The sequence below is a fragment of the Protomyctophum bolini genome (genome assembly GCF_963924005.1).
Source record: "Protomyctophum bolini genome assembly, chromosome: 20".
In the NCBI taxonomy this organism is placed as follows: domain Eukaryota; kingdom Metazoa; phylum Chordata; class Actinopteri; order Myctophiformes; family Myctophidae; genus Protomyctophum; species Protomyctophum bolini.
This window is the reverse complement of record NC_137881.1, coordinates 39,129,642-39,156,478: the sequence shown is the minus strand read 5'-3', so window position 1 is coordinate 39,156,478 and position 26,837 is coordinate 39,129,642. Positions and strand designations below refer to the sequence as shown.

General features: G+C 43.6%; 2 protein-coding genes and 1 pseudogene across 3 annotated transcripts; 1 reads left to right on the top strand and 2 right to left on the bottom strand.

The window, feature by feature from the left end:
• Positions 1–204: 204 nt before the first annotated feature.
• LOC308335397 (histone H2A-like) lies at positions 205–794 on the top strand (the record flags this gene model as incomplete). Its single annotated transcript, XM_080792419.1, has 1 exon — positions 205–794. The coding sequence occupies exon 1, from the start codon at positions 411–413 to the stop codon at positions 792–794; it is 384 nt and encodes a 127-aa protein (XP_080648545.1). The 5' UTR covers positions 205–410.
• An 807-nt stretch (positions 795–1,601) lies between these two features.
• LOC308335413 (histone H2B 1/2-like) lies at positions 1,602–1,979 on the bottom strand (the record flags this gene model as incomplete). Its single annotated transcript, XM_080792440.1, has 1 exon — positions 1,602–1,979. One exon carries the CDS (start codon positions 1,977–1,979, stop codon positions 1,602–1,604), a length of 378 nt encoding a protein of 125 aa, XP_080648566.1.
• A 7,556-nt stretch (positions 1,980–9,535) lies between these two features.
• On the bottom strand, positions 9,536–26,004 carry LOC308335371 (annotated as a pseudogene). Its single transcript has 9 exons — positions 25,939–26,004; positions 23,899–24,636; positions 22,384–22,760; positions 22,146–22,311; positions 19,340–19,628; positions 15,971–16,147; positions 13,807–14,021; positions 12,583–12,818; positions 9,536–9,679 (listed from the first exon to the last, which is right to left on the bottom strand). The product of its transcript is annotated as an uncharacterized misc_RNA (transcript).
• Between the last annotated feature and the right edge of the window lie 833 nt (positions 26,005–26,837).

Genomic DNA, 26,837 nt, shown 5'->3' with positions numbered 1-26,837 from the left:
TAATCTTATTTACATGTGGTCTGTTTGTATGGTTCTTAACATTTCTCTCTCTGTAAAGCAGTTGTACTGACATGTAACTTGTTGCAAAAAGGGAGCAAACTGCTGCATTTTATCTCACTAGCTCTGAGAGGCAGCAGTGCAGCACACACACTTTCAGTGTTGTTGAAGATGTGTGGTCAGGAACCTCCCTATTTGGGAGGAGTCAGAGTTTACACTGGGAGGAACCGATCACTCCACTAGCAGTGATTGGTGGGAAACTCATACACACTCAGCCCGCGCTCTCATCCGTCTCTATGATTGGTGGGGCGCACAACCCCACACTATACTTTACTAAGCTGAATATATAAAAGGTCTCGCACGCCTCTACCCCAGCACATTTCTTCGAGTGCTTAATATTCTACAAAACCAAAATGAGTGGTCGAGGCAAAACCGGAGGAAAGGTGAGGCAGAAGGCCAAGACCCGCTCATCCCGTGCCGGGCTCCAGTTCCCCGTAGGTCGTGTCCACAGGCTGCTGCGTAAAGGCAACTATGCCCAGAGAGTCGGTGCCGGCGCCCCGGTCTATCTGGCGGCTGTCCTCGAGTATCTGACCGCTGAGATCCTGGAGTTGGCTGGAAACGCTGCCCGCGACAACAAGAAGAGTCGTATCATCCCCCGTCACCTCCAGCTGGCCGTCCGCAACGACGAGGAGCTCAACAAACTGCTGGGCGGAGTGACCATCGCTCAGGGCGGTGTGCTGCCCAACATCCAGGCTGTTCTGCTGCCCAAGAAGACTGAGAAAGCTGCCAAGAAATAAACCTTCATTTCGACTGACCAAACCCCACAAAGGCTCTTTTAAGAGCCACCCACTGTTTCTATATGAGGGTCATTTCTGATATCTTCCACATTATATAAATGTATCAATTATGCTATTTAACTTCCTTGTTAATTCCTCTAGTATTATTTAAATAAGTAGTAGTAAAATGAACCTTGTCTCTAAACATTGAGGTTATGAAGAGATTACAATTATACATTTATTATTTAAAGATCATGTGTGCCATGCTTGCAGCTGTTTTGACACACATTGGCCTATGACAGACCTTTTAATGAAGTCTTATTTTTACAAGCTTCTTTAAAGTGGTTCATACACAAATACCACTTACAGCAATCATTACCTGGTACTTATAATTAAAACAAGCCTTGTATTATCATTCAGCGTCAGACGTCTGACCTGGTTTAGCTGACAGGCTGTGAAAAGGCCATTTGCTTATAGTGTTGAGATAAGATCTTCAGTGAAGTCAAGATATGAAGAAATTATGCTTGCAGCTGTTATATTTTATATATTTTTTAACTTGTGGATCATATGTTCATTTTACATGATTGCTAGTGTAGTAGAGTAAATTAAATTAATTTCAACAGGTTTATGAATTAATCTGCAGTACCATTAAAAACTTTACATGCCCAGTATTAGCAGTTATTCAGAATCAGAAGACTGACCTGGACCAACTGGTTTAGCCTACAGGCTGTGAAAAGGCCATTTGCTTATAGTATTTGAATGAACTCTTTCTTGGAAAAGATGAGTGGTCCTTAAAAGGACCGTTGTGTTTAGAGCAGACAGAACAGTTTACTTGGAGCTGGTGTACTTGGTCACAGCTTTGGTGCCTTCAGACACTGCGTGCTTGGCCAGCTCACCGGGGAGCAGCAGGCGGACGGCGGTCTGAATCTCCCTGGATGAGATGGTGCGGCGCTTGTTATAGTTAGCCAGTTTGGAGGCTTCACCGGCGATGCGCTCGAAGATGTCGTTGACGAAGGAGTTCATGATGCCCATGGCCTTGGAAGAGACACCGGTATCGGGGTGGACCTGCTTCAAGACCTTGTATATGTAGATGGCGTAGCTTTCCTTCCTGCCCTTTCTGCGCTTCTTGCCGCCCTTCGTGGCGGTCTTGGTGACGGCGCCCTTCTTGGAGCCTTTCTTGGGCGCTGGCTTTGCTACTTCAGGCATCGTGCTTGTATTCAGTAGAATAGTTCAGTTGCAGTGAAGAATGTGTAAGAAGACGCTCTCGTACCACTATTTATACAGAGCCAATGCAAATGAAGCATGGGACTCCTTGCATATGATTGGCTGATCCTGCCACAAAGAGTCTTTGTTTTCTGTATTATGTTTTCCGCTCGTGTGCTCTATTGTCCCTGTAACATTGTGAGGGGCTAAATATACTAGCCTCTTTATACATTATTAATATGTATTGTAAATGTATAATTTAAAGCCCCTTTTTATCATATTGAGTTTTGTTTTGATTTTGCATTGATCCTCCTTTATGACTGCTGTTGCTGCTATGACACCCACATTTCCCCATTATAAAGGTATATCTGCATATTAATTTGCCACAACTTAAGCTAACTTTACCTAACTATACAGGGAAACACTGTATTCTGAATATTGCAACGTAAGATAATGATAAAACCTGACAGAAACCGGCCTGCTGAAACCAGGAACCGGATTAACTATAGCCTACTACATTAATTAACATGTTCTTTATTGGCACGAAATTTCATTCATTCAGAGAGAGTACAAGCTTTACCAGAAGTATTTTATTAAATTCATCACATAAATCAAAGCTTGGAAATCCATATAAAAATATACTGCTTGTCATCGTATAAAAACATCACATCAAATACATACATCATAATACATCATCAATACATAATACATACATCAAATAGCCTACATTTAGCTCACAGCCACTTAGGCGCCAGGGAGCGCGAGCGCCACAGTACCATCCGTTGATGCGATGTGTACCATCCGCGACACCCCCTAAAGCCCAAATGCCTGCGCCTGTATGTGCCGCTCTGAGGGTCTCGCCACCCGCCAACAGATAGCACATTATTATTATTATTATTACCACACTAGTAGGTGTTGATTCAGATACACAAGCAGCATGGTATCTCAGCAGCCTGTTCTTTCATTCTTCTACTCATTGATTTGTTATTTTATTTGGTTAAATACGTGTTAAATAGCTATATTCTGACAGTAATCAATGCGACAGTGTTTATTCAGTAGTAGTAGTATCCATGTCTCTCCAGCTCTTTCTTTATGAAACAGAAAATGCATTTTCAGGTCAGGATATCAATTCTATCCAAATCAGGACAGAGAACTCAACTCAGTCAGGATATAGATTACATAAGTGGAATAAGACGTGATGACACAAAGAAATATGCAGACAAACTTGGAATTGGAACACTATAAAAATTAAGCTGATCCTACTCTCTCCTGATTGGTTGAACCTACCTGAAAATGTATGTTGTTTATTAAAGTGTTGGAGAGACAGCTGGGAGACTGCCGTTACTGAACAAACACACTATAGCAATGATTACTATCAGAAAATAGTGCTTTAACTTTTAATTAAAATCAAGACATGTCACAAACTACATGGTCAAACTCATAACTGTACTAGGAGTCCTGTTACACAATATACTGGATAATTTAGGCATTTAGCAGACGCTCTTGATCCAGAGCGACTTACATTTAAGCAAAAACAAAAGCATGGCATACATTTAAGCAAAAACCAAAAGCATGGCATACATCACATATATCAAAAGTAGTTATCATTAATCATGTATGTCACCAGTTGTTGTTACTTTAGCTAAAATAGCAGATCTACAAGCCCATAGCGCGCCACTGAGTGCATGCGATTTACTTTGTCTGTCTGTCTGTCTGTCTGTCTGTCTGTCTGTCTGTCTGTCTGTCTGTCTGTCTGTCTGTCTGTCTGTCTGTCTGTCTGTCTGCCTGTCTGTCTGTCTGTCTGTCTGTCTGTCTGAACTAAATAACTTGAGAATATTGTGGCAAAGCTTGAGACTGATCAGCTGGCTGCTCCAGTCCAAAGTCAACATACATATAGGAATGTAGACAACTGTTCTTATATAATTATTCCTATATATAAATGTAGTGTATTATTATTACTTGCACAAGCAGAGCGCGCAAGTAATAGTTTTCGTCCAGGGCGATGTTTGATGCGTATGCGTGGTGTCAGATTACATACATGTATACATAGGGACATTACGGGTCCAGTACGGGTCCATTTGATTTCATGTTATGCTCTCAAGAGTTAAAGACGGGTAAGGGTCCATTTGGTTACCAACTCTCCGTCATTTAGCTGGGGGACACCTGGAACCCCCTCAAGGACCACTGGTGGTCCCCGGACCACTGTTTGAAAACCACTTTTCTACACGTTAAGATGGTGTGATTTTCTCCTACACAAAATCATGATTGCATCATGGTTCAGAACTTTAGATGCTGTATAACTATTTGACATTTGTACTCAAGAGAGCTTTGAATGTATTCAGAGGCACGGCCCGACAATCAGGGGTAGTTGCATTTATACAACACATGCAGTTTCGGGAGAAGAGACCTCCTTCCGCTTGACCTTAACCACTCCTCCCTCCTTATCAAACTCACCTGCCTTTCATTATCACCCGGCCAATCCCCGGTGCAATCACCACAGTATAAATACACCTGGGATCTCTCAAAGTTGTTTGTTCTGCTCCACGACAGACCAAACATGGGTTGTGAGTACTGCACTTGTAGATCGGCTATTTTCACTATTCTTCAAAATCGCCATCCTCCTCCACCCCAGCCTCCTCCTTCCGCCTCGATTCTCTAGTAGGAATCCAGGGGGGGCAGTGACGGAGCAGAGACGACCAACCGCTCATTCCGAGTAGAGCAAAGATGACCGTCAGCTCCAGAGACTACGCCCCCACCCTGAGTCTCGCCCTACCTTGGGTTCCTCACTCCACTCCGCATTCATCTCATTCTGTTTCAATAAACTGTTAATCTTGAGCGAAGGTGTGGTCTTACTAAGTGAAAACAATACGATTCGTATCACGATACATGGTTGACGATAAGATACATGGACGATATTTGTTCATTTTGGAGATCCGATATGATTCAATGAATTGAAATCGATACAGTAACTATTTAAAATACATTGACAATTGTATTTGTATTCGTATTCGTATGACAATGCTAAATACCACACACAAAAATGTAGTATTGATACAATTGATTAATTACATAGCAAAACGATTCGATACAGATTATTTCCATTGCAAAACAATACGATACGATACATAGTCAACGTTGCTGTTTTCATTTTGAACTGCATCGATATTTTTTGATGCAGTTACTATATCGTTACACCCCTAATAGATAGATAGATAGATCTATAGCCAAATAATGCATATCCATGTGGGTGTCCATGGAATAAAAATATATACTGTATTAAATATTGTTTTTCATCGTACCGTCACTCATTTAGATATTATTTTGTGCAGATCTCATCTTGCTACAGTCTGCTAGTCACTCACTCATAACATTGTGTCTATGGTGCATTTTAAGTAACTTTCAACCGATTTTCAAATGGTTTGGTTTGTTATAAACGTCAGATGATACAGATGATCATCAGCCGGCCCTTATAGGCAGAACGGGGAGGGGGGCAACAACCAAGCATGTATTTATTTTTTATCTTTTTATAACTCAGTTTTTATCAAAAACGGATTGCCCGAACTGCAGCCCTGCAGCCAGTGAGCCAGGACACAACATTTTCTAAACCAACATAAAACATTAAATACGATGAGATCCTATATTGTCGTGGGTCACGCAGCTCAGAACGTGGTATTTCTTCACTTCAACATTACAGAGCTGTAATTAATCTCAAACAGGAATGTGTTAAATGTTAATATTAACACCCAGAAGATGGCCTATGCATAAATATGGTTTATTTCCACAAAATACACAAACTGCAGCCTACTGCATAGAGCTATAGCTCCTCCTGCTGGATAAGGAGTCGATTATGTTATTATGCAAAACTTTCTTGAAGAAGTCTGATTTCATTTCAGTGAATATAAAAGCATGAGATTATTATAGATTAATATTGATAAAATATTTAAATTAAAATTACTGTTTAACCCTCCATCCAATATCTGCTGAAGTTTCTTTAGCCCAGCACCCAGCCTGTCGATGTGCGTATTCTACGTCCCCTCCAAAATGTTATCACATTAAAACATTGAATATGAAAGCACGTATATGTAGGCCTACCTTGGATGAATGACTCTCAAAAAAAGAGTTACGGCACAGGTATGGTAAAGTTAATCCTTTGATCACCACTCTCTGCTGTGTGTGTGTGTGTGTGTGTGTGTGTGTGTGTGTGTGTGCATGTGTGTGAGTGTGTGTGTGTGCGTGCGTGTGCGTGCATGTGTGTGTGTGTTCTTTTGGGCACATTGCAGCGGCACATTTTACGCTCTCAAGAGTTACATTGTTAAACATCTAGGCCTACATTAGGCTACGTAATTTAAATCAAGTTTACACAATTAGTGAATGTAGAAGAATTAATATTTTGATCAACGTTTGCCTGTTGTCCCATAAACCAACATAAAGGATGGAATTGTGGACAAATGTTTCTGACATGAAAAAGGTTGAACACTGATGCATTATGTAGCGTTGTAGCCTATAGGAATATATATTACAGGTATAGGCCTACTATATATATGGCTGACTGGCTGGCTGGCTGATGACTGACTGACTGGCGGGCTGCTGTCTGACTGACTGACTGGGCTGCTGGCTGGCTGCCTGCCTATGGCTGACTGGCTGACTAACTGTGGCTGGCTGGCTGCAGTGGCTGGTTGGTTGGTTGGTTGGTTGGTTGTGGGATTGCCTGAAAATAAAATGTGAATTGTGCTTGCTTTCCAAGTGCCAACATATTGCATTCTCAGTACTTAAATGGCCTAAAACAGAATTTGAGACAATGCTATATGGCCCAAAATATAAATTACATGTAATGGAATTGTCACAATAGCTGTATTCATTTACGTTATGCCAAAAGCCGAAAATAGCTCAAACAAGTCAAACAAGCTCAGAATGTATCACTATATGCTATACTTGTTGTGAGCTTGTTCATATGTTTAACCCAGAAGGTTGTGCTCTACAGCCCTGACTAAGAAAGGAAAGAGGCCGCACAGCTCGTAGTCACGATGCTATGAGCTGCATGAGAAAACATACGTTTACATTGCCAAAGCAAGTGTCAAAAACTCATTTTTTTTTGTAAACAGTTAAGTCACATTGCATAGTTACATGTTATACAAATATAAAATTATAAAGCTTAAACCACATTATAACAAGATCATTCATTTTTTACTAGGCTACAGTAATGAAATTAAGGATGGTCTACGATCATGAAAGTAGACCTATAGTAATATTCCCCGTTACTCTTCTTGACTGTATAAAAATGTGGTTCCATTTGCATACAGTCACGATACAAACTACACAAATGGAACCAAATGGACCTGTTATACCGGTATATACAGTCAGTTACAGACTTATACCCATTATCCTATTTTGAGACACTGTGTGTTTAGAAATACTTTAGTCCACTTAGCACTTTAGATTTCATAGATGGCTTCAGACTAGGTCCTGTTTGACATCAGCGTATGTTGGATTGGATGAATGTGTATTCTCAGACATTTAACCAACTCTGTACTTGGTCTGTCCCCCTCCTCCTCCTCCTACACACCAAAACCTCTTTGTCGAAAATAGCAGATCTACAAGCTCTGCAATTTTCGGCTAAAGTTCTCCTCAGGCATAAATCAGTGGTGCTCAAAGTGGGGTCCTTGAGGTGGTTCCAGGACTAATGCCTGCCCTCAACAGTGATATACTTCTCCAGTACAGCAGTGCAGAACCGAGAGAGTGACATTATTTTGGATGTATTAAACTGCGCAGCTTTTGGCTTTTTGATTGGATTTGCGGATCGATTTTTTTTCTTTCAATATGCCCCCCCTTGCCACATGCCCCTGTGCAGCTGCACATATCAGCCTATGGTAAATCCGGCCCTGGAGCCGAGGGACTGTCAAATGGGGTTTGAACTGATATCAGGGCCAATAATCAAGATTTCAGTTTTTTGGGCGTTGAGTTGTAAAAAGTTTTGTGCCATCCAATTTTTTATGCCGGTTAAACAGTTGTGCATGATTATTAGTTTGCTGGGGTCATTTTGCTTAAAGGAAAGATATAACTGGGTATCGTAAAGTGGTCCTCATTATGTAAATTAAATGTTTCTTTCAGGTACTGGAAGCTCAATATTACCCCGTTTTAAGAGAGTACAATATGCAGAGGCGACATTCTCAATACAACCTCTAAACCTGTAACCTTTATTGAGAATTTTGACAGTAAAGATGTGATAGAAACACAATGTCTTTATCAGAACTCAGAAATAACATGCATTAACTGTGAAATTCCAAAGATGGATGATCATATCAAAGGTTATGACAGTGTTGCAAACAAAGATCAGCTGTGGAATGTTGTGTCATTTGTCTCATACATATATTTCTATAATGTCCAGAGTTTAATCTAATTTCTATAAATCATATTATAATTGGAGAGGGTTAATAATAGCGACAAAAACAATGTCATCCAAGACATTTCAACAGAGAGACTTACAGCTACAGTATATCTTGCCCCTTACCCCTTATCCCTAAACTTATTCACCAATAGCTAAAATGGCTGAACTACAGATTCACAACATTTGGATGTAGATTGGCTAGGTGAACTATTTTAAAATAGTAATGGAAAATAAGTTTAGGGATAAGAGGTAAGGGCAAGATAGGGCCCTAAATGTGTTCAGACACTTTTTGAATGTGAACAGGTTCTTTTAAACATAAACTTTGCTGAATTTCTCATTCATCCATCCATTTTCAACCACTTTTCTGGAGTCAGGTCGCATGGGGGCAACGGTTGACTTCATCAAAGTAGTCATCAGCGAAGCACAGCATCTGGTTGACGGCGCTGAGGATCAGGATGTCACGCACACGCACACGCACACACACACACACACACACACACACACACACACACACACACACATAGTCGTGCACAGCATACATTTTATATGCTTCGGTTAAGATAGTGAAAGTTAACTTCCCGTTTAGTCCTCCTAGATTGTCGCCGTAAAGAATGTAAACCTGCGTGAACATTCTGTGTAGTCTTTAGTGTGGCTGTCTGACAAAGAACTCCATATATGGGAATAAAAGGGACACCGACAACTGGGTGGGGCATGCATTTCAAACTTGCATAATTTTGCATAGCAAATAAACATAATAAACAGCTCTTGGAAGGAGCTAAAAGTAGCTACAGTACATGTAGCCAAAAGACCCTTTGGAGGATCGGCAACCAAAGTAGGTATGATTACATCTAACGCGACTAGTGACGGGACCGCGATGGGCCGCCAGAAACATTTTTTTTAGTTAGAATTGCAATTATTGATTTAGATCAAGAGTTATTCACATTTTAAGATTTTCGATCCCATACATTAAAATGGGAGGGGGAACAGTTTGGATGATGTTCCAAGTGGAAATTACATTGAATGTTGACCAATCGACGCTCCCACGCAGTAGACTGGTTCGCTCGGTTGCTAATGTTCCGTCTTTTGATTAATCTCCGTCCGGGGCGATGAGCGGGATTTGATAGGGCGGAGATCTCCGTCTTGGCCGCTCAGATTGATGACGTTCCACTAGTGTTCACTCCCATTTATATATTTTGACCGTCTTCTCTGTGAGAGAGGCGAGGTAGTGGTCTCCGTTGACGACAAAGGGGCTGATGTCCAACACCGGCTGGCCAGCGGGTAGCTTCTGAAGGAGAGCACCACTCCCTGCATCCCACACCTAGAAGAGAGTACAGGGATTGAAGCAAAACATAAAAATATCTCACACGCCTGAAATAATGTGTAGGCTATGGCCAAGACATACTATGTGATTTGTGAAACAGGTTGAAAGGAGACCACAACACCAGCAGTTTCCTAAACAATTGTTCCCAATTGTGCCTGTTATCGTCATTTCGCTTATTTTGTCTGACTGAAACGTGGCTGGGTGAGCAAGAATATGTCAGTTTAAATACAGCCACCCCACCAAGTCACACCAATGCCCATATCCCCAGAGACAATGGTAAAATTGGAGGTGGAGTTGCTGCCATCTTCAATTCAAGGCTAACAATTAGTCCTAGAACCAAAGCCACCTACAAATCATTTGGAAGCTTGATTCTCAACCTTTCACACCCAAGCTGGAAATCAATACAGCCCCTAATGTTCATCACAGTGTACCGCCCTCCCGGCACCTACACACTATTTATATCTGAGTTCTCTGACTTTTTATCAAGTCCTTGAGTCTAATAAAATCATCTTAATTGGTGCTCTAAATATTAGCCATCAACTCGGTATATTTCAACACAATAGAAGACCCCCACACCTATAGTCCTTCTTGTTGATAGTCAAATGCTCATTTTAAATAACACTTGACTCTGTCTCTCCCCAGAAAAGGAAGGTAATAAAGCAACAAAGGCTAGCCCCATGGTACAACTCGGAAACTAGAAATCTCAAGCGAACGTCTCGCAAACTTGAAAGAAAATGGCGCGCAACCAAACAGAAAGAATCATGTATAGTCTAGCCTCAAAATATACAAAAAGGCCCTCGACAATGCCAGAGCCACCTATTATTCACCCCTAATAGAGGACAACAAAAGTAACCCCAAGTTCCTTTTTGACACTTCACGTATCCCTACAACTCTCAATAGTAACGATTTCATGAGAGAGATGGCCGCACACCCAAATATATGGACAGTTTCTCCCCAATCGAGCTCTCTGATTTCACTTCAATGATAACTTGGTACATCCCTGCTCAATATGATCAATATGTAGCTGGTGACAGGCTACGTGCCACAATCCTTTAAGCCAAGGTAGCTGTAATCAAACCTGTCCTCAAAAAGCCTACTCTTGATTCAGGCATTCTAGCTAACTATAGACCCATATCAAACCTTCCATTTCTCTCCAAAATCCTCAAGAAAGCAGTCGCCAAACAGTTATGTGACTTTCTACATAACAACAATTTATTCGAAGGCTTTCAGTCAGGTTTCAGAGCAAACCATAGCACTGAGACGGCATTGCTGAGAGTCGCAAATGACCTCCTGACTGCAGCAGATAATAACCTCCTCTCCGTACTATTATCGCTATTATCAGGCTGCCCAAGTAAGTCTCTGAAAAGCCTAGAGCTAGTTTAAAATGCTGCGGCGTGTGTGCTGACAGGTACCAGAAGAAGAGGCCACTCCTTCACTGGCCTCTCTACACTGGCTACCGGTTAAATACAGAATAGAGTTCAACATTCTTCTCCTCACCTACAAAGCTCTCAATGGTCAGGCACCACAATATCTCAAATAACTCATCGATCCCTAAAAACCAAATAGAATACCAGTGCGTTTACAGTATGTAAAAATGCTTACTGTCCCAAAAATATCAAAAGTTACAACAGGAGGCAGGGCGTTTAGGTCCCAGGCACCTCAGCTGTGGATCCTTAATTCTCCCAGCTTCAGTCCGTGGGGCTGACACGCTCTGCACATTCAATACTAGGTTAAAAACATTTCTCTACGACAAAGCCTATAGCTAGACTTGTCTTCAGTACTCGCTCACCCGACAAAGTCATAAGGGTGAGAACTGAGTAAGGGGAACCTCCTGCAAAAACCTGCACCTGTGTTTTGTGTCTGCTAAATACCATAGTCGTACATTGTTTGTGTGGGTTTGTCTCCCAGCAGTGCCGGAGTGCCGGAGTGTAATACACACTGTATAGGCTCCAGTAAGGCCTGCCACTAACCCAACATCCGGGGAATCCCTACCCGGAGTCTCTTTTCATCCTCCACTTCGCAGTTCCGTGGACCTCTAATATTAACCCCCAATTGACTGCAGAGTGCGACCATGGACCAGGCCTCTTCATGGATGGAGCCCATCAGAAGTCCTGCCTGTTCACGAGCTTTCAATTCAACCCCTTGTCCTTTAAATTGCTCCATGTATTGATCAAAAGCAAAATACTTGTTTGCTCCCCGTCTATGACTTTATTGTGGCCTCCACCTCATAGAAGGGACGTTTCTCCTTCAGACTTAAGCCTCACGTCAGAGGAAGAGCAATGTGCTCAAAATGTCACTTTTATGAGGTGGATGCCACAATAAGTCACAGACAGGGAGCTACAGTGTGCAACGCCCTCTTTTTGCTTTTGATCAATGTTTCTTTGGAGCACCTGCTTTTAACACATTTAGTCTATAGGACGTGTGGAACCGTCATAAGCAACCCAATCGACGGGTTGCAATGATGTGTGTACACGTCCTAGCGCATCTTCAATGATACCAAACGAGAAGAATATTCACATTTATTTATTCATTTTAGTGGGACTCTAAGGCCACCAAATGATTCGCTCTTTGTTCATGCACGGTCCCGTTCACTTCCCATTTACCGCGGCAGAAAGAATGCCTCGTCTCTCCTAATCTAGGGCGCTCTCCGTGGTTTTGATCTGATCGATAATACTAAGCGATTCATTTCTGACTCATCCGCCTCTCGTTCAAAATATGAACGCTTTGGATAATTTATATAATGGAAACGAGAGCAAGGTAAGCAAGCAAAATATTTCTCCGGTGGGGGGGTGGTCAGAGTAAAAGTGGCCATGTCTTCCCAGCACACCAGAGCTCCTATTTTGAAGGAATCCCGGGACTGATTGTGTTAAAGGGCGTGTTAAGGGGAGTGTTCTTCTCACCATGGTGGAGTTGCTGGCCTCGTCTCCGACACACACCAGCGTGGCGCCCTGTCCGGTGGGGCTGCCGAACACAGCGTTCTTGGTGAGCAGCCTGCAGTAGGGGGTGGAGTAGGATCCGGCACTGAAGGTCCGGAGCGGCTTCCAGGAGCAGCAGCCGGGCTCCTGGGCCACCGCGTCCCGCTGGGGCGTCCTGCTCAGCTCCATCAGTACGCTGCGCAGCACCGGGTTGGAGCGCCCTGGGGTGCAGGAGAGAGAAAGAGAGAGTTGGAAAGAGGCAAAAGTTAAGGAGGATTGAGGAGGATTGCGCCGTGTAATGGATTACTGCATGTTTTTTTGTGAGGGTACCTACTACCTACCCTAGGAGACACGGGGAGAACATGCACACTTCACACAGAAAGGCCCTGTGTTTAACAATTTGAACCGTTATTTTAAACTTTAGCTGTTGAAAAACAGCAGATCTACAACCTCATAGCACGGCACAGAGTGCCGTGGTACAAGCTTGTAGCTTGTAGATGTGCTATATATTTTCTTAAATCGTGTGTGCAGATCTTTGAATATATATCCCAGCGAACATTTTTAACTCAATTATTTGCTTCTCCCTTTGTCCCTGGGACAACATATTTCAACAAGATTTCCCTTCTTTATAATAAAATGGATAAATGGTAAAATGGTGCATTTATATAGCGCCTATATCCAAAGCGCTTTACATAGATTGTGCATTACATTCACCCATTCACACACACATTCATACACCGATTGCGGCGGAAGCCATGCAAGGTACCAACCAGCACATCGGGAGCAATTTGGGGTTCAGTGTCTTGCCCAAGGACACTTCGACATGTAGACAGGAGGAGCCGGGATTCAAACCGCCGACCCATGGATCATTGGACGACCTGCTCTACCTCTTGAGCCACAGTCGCCTTGTGTGAAGCCTTGACAAACAGTGAAGAGATTGCCACAGATGTCAACATGCTGACAATTAGCCATGCTCAGGACAAAACACGAGGTGCGTTCAAACCTGAACATATACATTTGTTTCGAGTCGCTTCAATCGCTTGACTTTGGTCGTCAGTCAGCGGTGATAAGAAAAAAAGTCCCTTTGCTAGTGTTGCGTGGCGATTGGCTGTAGACACAGTCAGTGGCGGTTAGTGTTCCACAGGCCCTGAGGCGAGATTGGCCTGCACATTTGTACACGGTTTGGGACCACCAGACAGTCTCTCTCACCTGGCCAGTACGTGACCAGACAGTGGCGGCTCTCCGTGTCCACCTGGATGTCGGTGCAGCTGCTGGTCTCCAGGGGCAGGCTGTGGGGCTTGTAGGTGGTCCCGTCCACCTGCTCCCAGAAGTAGGCCCCCTCCAGGGTGCCCACGATGAGCCCCCCGCAGGGGAAGCTGCCGGAGGCGGCCCTGGGCACGTAGCACAGAGACGCCCCCGGGTACCTGGGAGGAGAAACAACGTGAGCTGTGCATTACTGTACTGTACTGTACTGTACTGTACTGTACTGTACTGTACTGTACTGTACTGTACTGTACTGTACTGTACTGTTCTCTCAAGATGAAGTGTACTAGTCATTTCGTTTAGCCAAAGCTTAAATGCAGGAGCCTCCTCCTTTTTTCCAGTGAGTCAAAATTTGTTTTTTTTGCTGTAATCAGACCATATGAGAAGAGTAGTTTCTGTGCTCTCATCAACATAGGCATGGAGTCTGACAAACCCAGAATAATTAGTACAGGATTGGGGTCAATATGAATACTCAAAATCCAATATCCAATATCTTTAATTGTATCCGAGGGCTGTGAAGAAGATTAGCATCTATTGCATTACATTTGTCACAGTGCGAAGAATTTCTTTGATTTTCCAAAAAAAATTACTCATTGAAAATCATTTAATTTGTTTTTAATTCATGACATTTTTTTTTAAATACTAATATTAATTTAATTACATAGCTTCACAACAACTACACTGCAGCTACACTGCAATTGGCAATCACTGATGGGTTTGTAAATAGCGCATTTTATTATGGGGCAAAAAAACTGATGTATTTGTCTTTTTTTATGGCTAAAATAGCGCAATCTGCTCGCATAAAATGTCTCCAAATGGCCATCCATGCTTGGACATGGGCAAAAAGCACTATAGTCTACTAAGGGCAGACATGTGTAAAATAATACATGTATGCCAAACTCCCAGTAGCTTTCGGAATAAAGTGTTTATATGGTAGATCTATACCGATTCAAATGGTAATACCACCCCTCCAGACCCAAATTAAAATGTATTCGGAATCTATTCCAATTGAGGTGTTTACATGAGCATTTTTATTCTGATGACTGGAATTAATCCATTCATTCCGAATGAATTTCTGAATGTAAATGGGGCCATAGAAACACAGTGGCTCCAATGTGGATATTGGACTTCATGTGACGTCTGCCATTTCATGACGTCAATCAATTCTACACAAGAGTTCTGTTCAGTTTGAGATATTAGCTCCAGACAGAGAGACACAGACCACAGTTAGACGTGATGAATCCCAATGTCGATTTCTGCTGTTGACGTGATTGACGTGATAAGGATTTGTTTTTATTGATTCAGAATAATGCAGCGTTCCCCTCGGCTCGGTGGATTTACATGCACCGAGATCATGCTGCTGCTTAGGTGGCTGTAATAGCCGCGATCTCAGGTTTAGGTGATTGCACAGAACGCGGATGTTAGGGGCTCAATACTAAATCGGCGATACCTCGTTTCTGATAAAAGTCTGTTAGATTAGTTATTGGCGATTTTGCTTCCCGATTGTTTTAGGACGTGAAAGTGAAGGTTTTCAAAATAAAAGACGCTTGCGTCCGAGGCGACAGTAAAGGGACTAGCTGGAGTCTTTGGTGGCAGTCAAAAAGAAAACTCAATTGCTCTAAACCAGTGGTTCTCAACCAGTGGTTGAGGGGGTTCCAGGTGTTCCCCAGTTAAATTATGGAGGGTTGTTAACCAAATGGACCCTTATTGCATCTGGAACTCTTGATACCGTAATATAAAACCACATTTTGGTTATATTTTACGCTCTCAAGAGTTAAATTATAGCTAAACATGTCATCATTATGACTGTAATCAAATGGTGGTCCGTGGCTCAAATGCTGAATAAATAATGGTTTCGATAAGAAAAGAAAGAAAGAAAGAATCTATATTCAAAGATTTGTGCCACATTTAAAAACAATAGCAGATCTACAGCACAAGCTCCGCGCTATGAGCTTGTAGATCTGCTATGTTTCAACAGCTAAAGCGTAACATTATGCAAAAAAAAAACCTAAAGGGGTTCCTGTCCAGAATGGGTTGGCGGTGGCGGTTACAGCTGGTGCGTGCTGGTGTTAATATTAAATATATTAAACTAACTAACTAACTAACTTACCTGGAGCGCGGCCCTTGCAGCTGGTGCACGTGCGTGCTGGAGTGTCTGATGTCATAGACGAGCACGTCTCCGCTGAGCAGACCGGCGTAAAGGTAGTTGCTGTCGTCCAGAGACCAGCAGCAGCTCAAAACGGGCATGCCCGTGTCGTACGTATGCACCACCATGTTGGACATCAAACTGACACACACACACACACACACACACACACACACACACACACGCACGACTGATCAATAGATAGATAAAGATACCTTTATTGATCCTGTCTGCTGCGGCAGCCAGAGCCAACACAGCAGTACATGTTAGTAACCTTAAGCACAATAAATACACTTTCAAGAATTACAGTATAATGCAGATGCATACTGTAAGTAAGCCTTGCATGAGGCCCATATAGGGGAGGAGCCTATCCCGTGTTTCTGTGGCAGCTTGATGTACAAGTACACCCCATGGACATGATGTACAAGTACACCCTGGACATGACGCCAGTAAGTCGCAGGGATTTATCCTCATCCAACCCTTGATGCTTGAGTGCTTTTGGTATGACCCAGCCGGGGATCGAACCGCGACCCAGTTACAGTCTCATGGTGGACACTCAAACCACAAGGCCACTGAGCTGGTTAATACAGATGCATACATCCTATACAATCTAGTCTAGCCTATAGTGCAGAGCAAGAAATGCTGTTGATAAATATAAAAGTATACAGTAATATGCACTGTATGTATACAATCACGTTACAATAGTCTCTCACACACACACACACACACACACACACACACACACACACACACACTAGGCTGCCGAATATAAACACAAGTAATTTGCACCTATAGCCTAGCTCTATGATGGTCTGGAGGAGCGGCTGGTACTTATTTAGCCTGGCTAATAAGCCAGACCGAATCAGCCATTGGCAAAAAAAAATTGTTGTGTGATATTAGTCTGGCTTATTAGCCAGGCTAGTACTTAATGACTTTGGTCATAAAGGCTTCCTCTAAGCTAGAATCAAAGGTGCAAGCCACTTCAAGAATGAAAACTGATCTGTTCTCTTCATTGACCACAACAACATCTGGTGTAATAGCAGAGAGATGTGCAAAAATGTCAGTATTTTCAGTACAGAGTTGAAACATCGAAGGTTTGACACAGGAATGTTTGTACATTCGCGCACACACAGTGCAACATGTTTAGATACAGTGTATGTCCTTTGTTATGAAATCAACTATTCTGTCGTGGCATGCTATGTAAAGCCCGAATGTGTGACATGGTTTCTGTAACGAGCCCTGTGTGATGCAAGCAATGCGGGTCATGGGTGGAGGGAAACCAGAGGGATAGGTTGAGTTTGGTGAGAAGGATCTGTAGCCTAAAGCTTTTACTGTGATGAGGTGATAATGTCCTCATTGAGAGCAGTGCTCCTTAGAAATGAATGGGAAACAGTGGTCAGCATGGGGAAGGCAAGCCAGTTTCCCCTGGAGTTTGAGTCCAGTCCAGTGTTGTTGTTGCCGATGTTGGAACATATCCAACACGGTCCGCCGGGCACCCTTAGGTGTGTCCACTGTAGGTCACTGTTACTCTAACAGACGTGAGAGGGTCAGTTATTATGTCCTCACACACACACACACACACACCATCTAATCCTACAAGTCACAGGCAGTCGTTGTCCTGTATACGCATGCCTTGTGTTATACATTCTGCAGACAAAAAGATAAGACCGATAGAAGATGTTTAGATCAAGAGAATTTAAAATCCCCTCGAGTTTTACACTCATTTATACTTTTTTGCCCGCTGGGACGCAGATCAAGTCTCATTTTGCTACGCGTTGGGAGCATGTTGATCCATGTTTTTCTCTATATATTTCTGTTAAGCACTTTGTGACTTGTTCTTAAAAGGTGCTATATAAATAACGCTTTATTATTATTACTAGTCCTTACCCGTTCTGAATATATGAACAGCAAATATATATATAGTAAATATATATATATATATATATAGAATATTAGTGGTCCATGACATGAAAATGTTTGAGAACCACTGCTCTGAAACAACATTGGACAATGATGTTTGACAGTCAGCTATATTGTTGCTTATTGTAGATTTATTTTCGGATTTTCTGACTTATTCTGGCCTGTTAACATTTTCATATACTTGGTTGCTTGTTTCCCTCAGTCAATGTGGCAACCCTGGTGATTGGCCAACACTGTTTTGGTTCCGTTCCTATGCTAATGTAGCTTAGCAACAGCTAGGAGAATGCTGTAAGCTGCTGCGGTTTAAAAGTTTAGAAGTTTTTAGCGCAATTTATGTCCCCGAATGTATGGATATGGGCCATCGCTGCCTCTTTCTTTAGTAGAAGTGTTGCCAGTTTTAGCGTCCCTCTGCGCGCGCGCGCACACACACACACACACACCGCCTCCTGGCGCGCACACACACACACACACACACACACACACACACACACACACACTGTGAAGGCCGTAGTACTGTAAATCTGACATGAATATGAATGCAAAGTAGCGGTCCATGTGTGGACAGGCTACCTGTCGCCGCGGTGCATGGTGAGATGTGTGCAAACCGTGTAGTTTATCAGGAGAAGACTACCAAACGATGCAACACGCACACACACAGTCAGCGGCGCCAAATTGTATAGGGCACAATTTGTTGTGTTGCAGCGCTAGCTAGAGGAAGCATGCCAGTGGGGTAACGGTGAGAACGGTGGCCTGTGATGCAGGTGTCGCTAAGGGACGCAGGTGTGTGAGGGTGCGAGGTTAATTCACTAATAAATTAATGTTGCATCCTTTGGTATTCTTCTCCTGATAAACTACACGGTTTGCACACATCTCACCATGCACAACGGCGACAGGTAGCCTGTCCACACATGGACCGCTACTTTGCATTCATATTCATGTGATATTGACAGTACAATACCCATTTGTGCATTTTTTAATCCACTAATAAATTCATTATAAATCATTAATGTGTCAAATCGGAAAAAGGGCTCCGTTAAGACCTCCATATAATTATGGTCCATGCCTGTGTGTGGGAGTGATTGGGCCAGCCAATGTTGAGATAAAGCGCTGTCAGGGACATTCATTCAGACATTCATTCAGACATTCAGAGATTCGCTGAATTATTATAAGGATTATGTATATCTGCCATTTTCACTGGCGTGCAACCAAGTAGTGACCAGTGACGAAGAGATGGAAGCAAAGAGTGGAAACGGTTCTCAACATGTAAGTGTAAAAGGTAAAAAAGAAATAAAAGCACGGCACCTGATCTGCACTCGTGTTTGTGTGTTGTGTTGTGTTCCTTACTCCTCAGTCAGTTTGATCGTGTTGTCCAGCGACGCAGACAGCATCAGGCTGTGTGTCGTGTGTATATACCTGGTCAGTTTGACTGTGTTGTCCAGCGACACAGACAGCATCAGGCTGTGTGTCGTGTGTATATACCTGGTCAGTTTGACTGTGTTGTCCAGCGACACAGACAGCATCAGGCTGTGTGTCGTGTGTATATACCTGGTCAGTTTGACTGTGTTGTCCAGCGACGCAGACAGCATCAGGCTCTCGGTCTGTCTTTGTAAGGCCAGGCCTCGGATCTGCTTGGCGTGGATGGGAACGTACTGGATGGCCCTAGTGTTCACTACGCTGATCTTCTTCACCCCGCAGCCTGGACCTGGAGGGAGGGAGGATTTAAAAGAAACCGGACTAAATAGATCGTTTTCATTGTAATTTGACGTTTCATGTCGACGTCAAGACCGTTCCATCACAGCACAAAGTATGGGCTTGAATCTAATTTATATTTATTTAGCACAGTATAAAAAAGCCCAAGGAGCTTACGAGGGGAGGCATACTATGATCCGACGGACCATTGGTCCGAGGTGCGCTGGGGGTCGGGAGAGGGTTGGGGTTAGGTTTAGGTGCTGCCCCGGGGGAGGTTAGGGTTAGGTTGAGGGTTTGAGGTAGGTTGTCGATCGGACCAATGCTCCGTCGGATCAAACACATGCACTCGCTTGCGAGGCCTCTATCTAAGTCACAATGTAAGACACAATAAAACATCCAGAACACGTTTGTAAACAATATAGAATTTCCAAGATACACAATTGCAGTATATCAAAATAAGAGATAATACAAAAACATATAATTAAGTGATCTGGCCAATTAAATAGGTTATGCTTATGTTTGAAATTATTTAATGAAGTAGAATTTGATGAGATCACTGTACAGCTGTTCCATAGCTGGGCCCCCCTGTATCTGATGGAGAACTGACACAGTACAGTATGGAACTTTGGGAGATGTAAAGGATTTGCCTGTCTTGTATTGAAATGGTGCACATCACTGTTGAACTGAAAGAGGCTTTACCGGGCAAAGGAAATTAAACTGGCTGGAACGATACTTTGAAAAATAAAGTTGCAGGTTTGGTATTTAATTAAATTAAAATTTGGTAAAATATTAAGTTGTTTGAAAAGAGGTAGGCAAAATGAGCAGAACAATTACTGTATGTGGCAATCCTGCAGAATCTTTTTTGCAGTCTTTGGCCCTTTCCCAATTCCTTGTTAACCCTCATTCCCCTTGCCCCTACATAATGAGTGTCAAGGGGTAGGGGGAATTGGAACGTCCCTAAATATTGAACGTCCCTTGTAGATATTGATATATGTGATATACAACCTGTTCTCAGAAAATAGCTGATCTGCAAGCTAACTACAGGCCAGTGGTCCCCAAACCTTTTCATGTTAAGGACCCCCAAATTAGCCCGCAGACCGCATTTGAAGAGATATGCCAGGGACCCCATAGACTTTTACGAATCTAGCAGTGTCACGGACCGCCAGTGTGACATGCATTAGTCCATGGATGGACCCATTTGATGGCATTTCTGTCTCTGGGACCCCCAATTTATATTGTAAAATCAATGTTAATTAACTCTGAGAGTGTACAAATGGACCCTTATGGATCCATTTGGTTCCAAACTATCATTTAGCTGGGGACCCCCTGGAACTCTCTCAAGGACCCCTGGGAGTCCCCATAACCCACTTTGGAAACCACTTTCCATAAGCTGTAGATCGGCTATTTTGGGAGAAGAGATGGAACGTAAATATAACATTGCTGCGGTTATGAATAAATCAATATATTGTAATTTTGTCTCATCTTGGTAGCCAACCAAAAGGTAATTCTGACACCTGCTCAACAGTTGTACCTGATTAATTGATTATTGTATTAACAGTTTGTATAGGGTACAGATATTTCATGTTTCATTTCACTTAAATCTGACACTGTCCAAATCCAAACTGTCACGCACTATGTCCTTCCGCAATATCAGAAACATTAATCAAACCGACCTCACCACTGGTATTGACCGTTTTCCCACCATCACCCCCCCATGCACCTCAGAACAACTGGTTTCCTCCTACAATGATGGTCTCCAGACTCTTCCCCCTGGTTGTCCCCCCACCTACGTCAGCTGAAAGCAGAAGGTCGCCAGCTGGAGCGGCTTTCCAGCAAAACTGGTCTCACTGTCCACAAACAGATGTACCACTCCCACATCCTTCTCTACAAAGTTGCCCTCTCCTCAGCCAAATCTCAATATTTCACGGACAAAATCACTGCTGGTGCTGGTAACACCAGGGCCCTGTTTTCAGTGGTAAATAACTCACTCCGCCACCCGAATTCCCTCCCCCCACACTTCTACTCCACTGACCACTGCAACTCCCTGATGTCATTTTTTAATACAAAAATAGCCACTATTCATCAGCAACTGACCCCTCACATGTCCAGTTGTCCACCTCCTTTTGTTCCCCACCCCCCCCCCCCCCTCTCTACCTCTCTCCTGCTTCGAACTCCCCTCTGCCACTGATATAGCTAAACTCATCCGGAAATCCAAGCCTTCCACCTGCCAACTTGACCCCCTGCCATCCTCCCTGGTTATAGCCTCCCTCCCCTCTCTGCTGCCCCTGATAACTGCCATCATTCACTCTTCTACAGGCAGAAATATTTAAAAGAAAAATAAGAATAAAAACTGTTAAAACATTCTGTGGACACCTAAGCAGCTAAAAGGTTAAAAGAAGCATACGGGGCAGCTTAAACGTCTGACTAGGCAAATGCCTTACTAAAGAGGAAGGTCTTTACACATAACACATACTTTGTTGTCATCCAATAATATAGGCAGCTATATAGCCTATATATATAATATATTTACCAGATGGAGACTTCTGGGAGGCCAGCAGACAGGTGAGCGGCTCGCAGTAGGCGAGCACCCTGAAGCCTCCCGTCTTGCACTTCAACACAGCCTTGTTTAATTTGTACTGGGCCCCCTGGGTGCTCCTGGAGGCTTCCCCGGCTCTCTGGGGGAACTGGGAGGAAGACTTTTACAATACAAGTACAAATAAACAACAAGTTATGAGGTGCATGCGAGGAATTAAAAAAAAAAAAGTCACACAACCCGAAATTAAAAGATTAACAGACAATGTTGATGTCCATCGGTCATCACCTGCAGCTGCAGATTGCACTGAGCAGACTCTAGCTCCGCCCTCCTCCTGAGACTCTGCTCCTCCTCCAGTGTCCTGACCACGTCCGACCTGTCGAAGCGCTCCGGGTTGTTGGGGAGCCGCTGCCCCGTATTCAGGACGTCCAGCCTCACGCCGGTGACGTCGTCGGACAGGACGAACTCCGGGTCGTCCGTGTTGGGGTCCAGGGTGACGGGGCTGAAGGACACCATCTCCTTCATCTTGTCCCACACGCTGAACGCCAGGTTGCCCAGGTGTCGGGCCTCGTCGATCAGCGACCCCGAGACCACCTGGGGTTCCGCGTAGGGCTGTCGGAAAGTCGATGAGACGATTTCATTGGTCACACAGATCATTGCCGATTAAACAATTGAATTGTGCTTCTTGCATTTAACCCATTTTGGGGCGGGAAACCCCTTTTGGTGTTAGCATTATGCTATGCTTTAGCTATTAAAAAATAGCAGATCTACAAGCTCATAGCGCGCCACCGAGTGGCGCGCTACGAGCTTGTAGGTCTGCTATTTTTGAAGAATCGACTGACATAGAAACAGCTTTTTCAGAAAACTGTCAGGATGTAGAAGACATTTGTAGAATCTGATCTCAGGTCCAAATGGGTTAAAACATTATACTTGCCCTCTATAACTAAAATTAAAAACACTTGAAATATTGTATTTCTTTCATAAATAGAGAATATTTCACTCAATAGGAACTGCTCCTGTCGCAAGTTGATGATGTCATATGTCTGTCTGGTCCAGCCCTATGGAATGTTGTGGCGCTCCGCGCCTGTAACACTCTCCTACACGCATGCACGCACGCACGCACATGCACATGCACGCACGTCACTTCCTCAAGCGCGCTCCCGTTCCATTCATTCATTCTCGTAGCGCCCGGGCACGTGACGTAGGAGTGTCCATTTGTCTGCGTGACGTGCGTGCATGTGCATGCGTGCATGCGCGTAGGAGAGTGTTACAGGCGCGGAGCGCCACAATGTATGGATTGCACGTGCTAATACAAACTATTTAAATTTTTGCTTTGACACTCACATTATCCTTAGGAAGCATAAAGTTGCTTTTTAACAACTTGGTTTTCACAAGGCAGATATGACGAATAACTTAAATCTAAAAATTGAAATCACAGACACCGGCTATCTGCTATTTTTGAAAACGTATGGATATTTTTCCAACATGGAAACTATTGACGATTATAATAGTTAAAAGTATTAAAAGATAATCATACTATAATTCAGTCAATGTCTGTCTGTGTTTCTGTGTGTGTTTCTGTCTGTCTGTCTGTCATTTGACACGTTAATGATTAATAATTAATTTATTAGTGAATTAAAAAAGCGAAAACGCACCCAGGGCGCAGCAGGGGGGGGGGGGGTACTGCGCCCTTCTCACAACGGGTAAGGGCTAGTGTAGTAAATAGTGACGGGCCCATATTATTAGATACCTGCAGGGTGAGCTGGACCCGCTCCATCATGGTCCTGTAGTTCTGCAGGAAGGAGACGTGGTCCTCGGCCCTCAGCTGGTCCTCCACGGCGCCGATGGCGTCCGAGAGGGACGCCGCCTCCCCGTCCAGCTCCGCCCCCCTCTCCGCCACCGTCCGGCTCTTAGCCGCCTTCTCCCGCCGCAGGGCGGAGATCCTGGCCCGCTCTTCGTCCTTCAGGAACTGCCGGAACTCCTCGAACTGCGCCTTTATCCGCGTCTCCGCGCTCTGCGCCTGGAGCGGGATGTGATCTCCCGTCCGGTCGCATATCGCCTTCGCCCTCCGGCAGACCTCCAGCTTCTCCCTCAGCGGCTTCAGCGACTCCCGCGCCGTCTCCCTGAGGCGGCCCGATGCCTCGTCCACGGGCGAGAACTTGTGCCCGGCGTGCCTGTCGGAGTCCCGGCACACGAGACACGCCAGACGCTCGTCGTCCCGGCAGAAGAGGCGGAGCTTCTCCCTGTGCGCGGCGCAGAGGTCGAGCTCCTCCGAGGTCGCCGCTGCAGCCGCCGCACTCTGGCGTTTCTCCTCCAGGTACTTCTCGCACAGGTTCTTCAGCACCAGGTTGGTGGGTGGCGGGTGTTTAGCGGAGGACTTCTTGGTCCTCTTCTTGCACACGGGACACTCCTGCGCGGGTCTCTCCGTCCACCACTCCTGCAGACAGCCTCTGCAGAAGATGTGGCTGCAGGTCAGCACCACGGGGTCCTTGAGAAGGATTGAGACATTAAGCCATTTTGACCTGAGATCAGATTCTAAAAATGTCTTCTGCATCCTGACAGTTTTCCATTTTGACCTGAGATCAGATTCTAAAAAATGTCTTCTGCATCCTGACAGTTTTCTGAAAAAGCCATGTTTCTATGTCAGTGGTTCTTCGATTTTAAAAATAAATAGCAGACCTACAAGCTTTTTTTTGTAATTTCTCTTATTTTATTCATGTTTTCCGAGCTCAATTGAACCCAAAAAAGAAAACGTGAACTTTTTAACATTCAGAAGATTTTCTGTGGTCTGGAGTTTTCTGGCTCAACTCACAGTCCTTGTTTAACCCATTTAGACCTGAGGACGATTCTACAAATGTCTTCTAAATCCTGACAGTTTTCTGTGTCGTTCATAGACCCCCAAAGATATATTAAATTGGCCCGCTGACCACCATCTGAAAATATGATGTTCCAGCAAAGATTTTAGTTAAAAACGTTCACCCTGAAAGAATACGATATATTCAAAGATTTGCGCCACATTTCCACGATTTTTCCAAAATAGCAGATCTACAAGCTCGTAGCGCGCCACTCAGTGCCGCACTATGCGCTTGTAGATCTGCTATTTTGCAATAGCTAAAGTATAACATAATGGTTAAAGCAACAAAAGGTGTTCCCGTCCAAAATGGGTTAAGAGTCTAAAAAATAGCCCATATATGACAATGGTAATTTTGCCAGCAGATGTCACTGCTGAGGCCTGTTTTCACTGCAGCTCAAAAAGCTTTAGAACACACCGAGAAAAACGCGAGACCGCAGAAAGTCCACTGAATGTTCAAAGTTTACGGTTGTGTGGGTGTAATAATTGAGGTCATAAAACATATAAGAGAATTAAAATAAAACATAAATTAAACTTAACCCATTCTGACCTGAGATCAGATTCTAAAAATGTCTTCTACATCCTGACAGTTTTTATTCTGACCTGAGATCAGATTCTATAAATGTCTTCTACATCCTGACAGTTTTCATTCTGACCCGAGATCAGATTCTAAAAATGTCTTCTACATCCTGACAGTTTTCATTCTGACCTGAGATCAGATTCTAAAAATGTCTTCTACATCCGGACAGTTTTCTGAAAAAGCTGTTTCTATGTCAGTCGTTCTTCAATTTTTCAAAAATAGCAGACCTACAAGCTCGTAGCGCGCCACTCGGTGGCGTGCTATGAGCTTGTAGATCTGCTATTTTTCAATAGCTAAAGCATAACATAATGCTAACACCAAAAGGGGTTCCCGCCTAAAATGGGTTAATGTCAGGAAACCTTGAAGACGTTGCAGCACACAGGGCAGGTGAGCTCCTCTTCCAGGCGAGTGAAAGGAGACGCCATTTCCGTCCGCGGTCTCTCTGGAAGGCTGCCAACACCCGGAGTAGCAGAAAACAAAGGAAATGGTGCATTTTATATAGAAATGGTAAATGGTGCATTTATATAGCACCTTCATCCAAGGTGCTTTACATAGATTGTGCATTACGTTCACCCATACGTTCACCCATTCACACGCACATTTATACACCGATGGCGACGGAAACCATGCAAGGCACCGACCAGCACATCAGGAGCAATTTAAGGGGTTCAGTGTCTTTTTGACTATGAATGAGCCTTAATGAGGCCGATTCAAAGTAGCAACAACAGTACTAGTCTATAGAGATGCTCCGATCAGGTTTTTTGGGGCCGATCACCGGACGCAGTACCTGCCGATACCGATATTGCCGATACCGATCACAGCGTTGTGAATTCACACCTTGCAAACTGCGAGTTTGGTGTCCTTTTCTGACACAGTAAACCAGGAATACTCAAATAGCTGAACATGTGGGCCACATTATGAAAATGGCATGGGGCCAGGGGCCGGTTGCTAAAATGACAACATTAATGTTACTTTATTATTTACCTTATTTCCACATGACGTATGAAAAGACGAGTGCAATGTGCATTATTTTATGGCTTGCCCATTTTCTCTCTTTTTAATAATTCTGTGCAATTAGCACTTTCAACACAAACAACTGTTTCCATAAAACAAACATAGGCTACTTCTCTATAAGCATAATCATGAATAGGCCTATTTAATTTATGCAAAAGGACTAGAGAGAGAGCAATGTGTTTGTGGCTCAAACTTTGTCTAATATTATTTTAGAGCAGTGGTTCTCAAACATTTTCATGCCAAG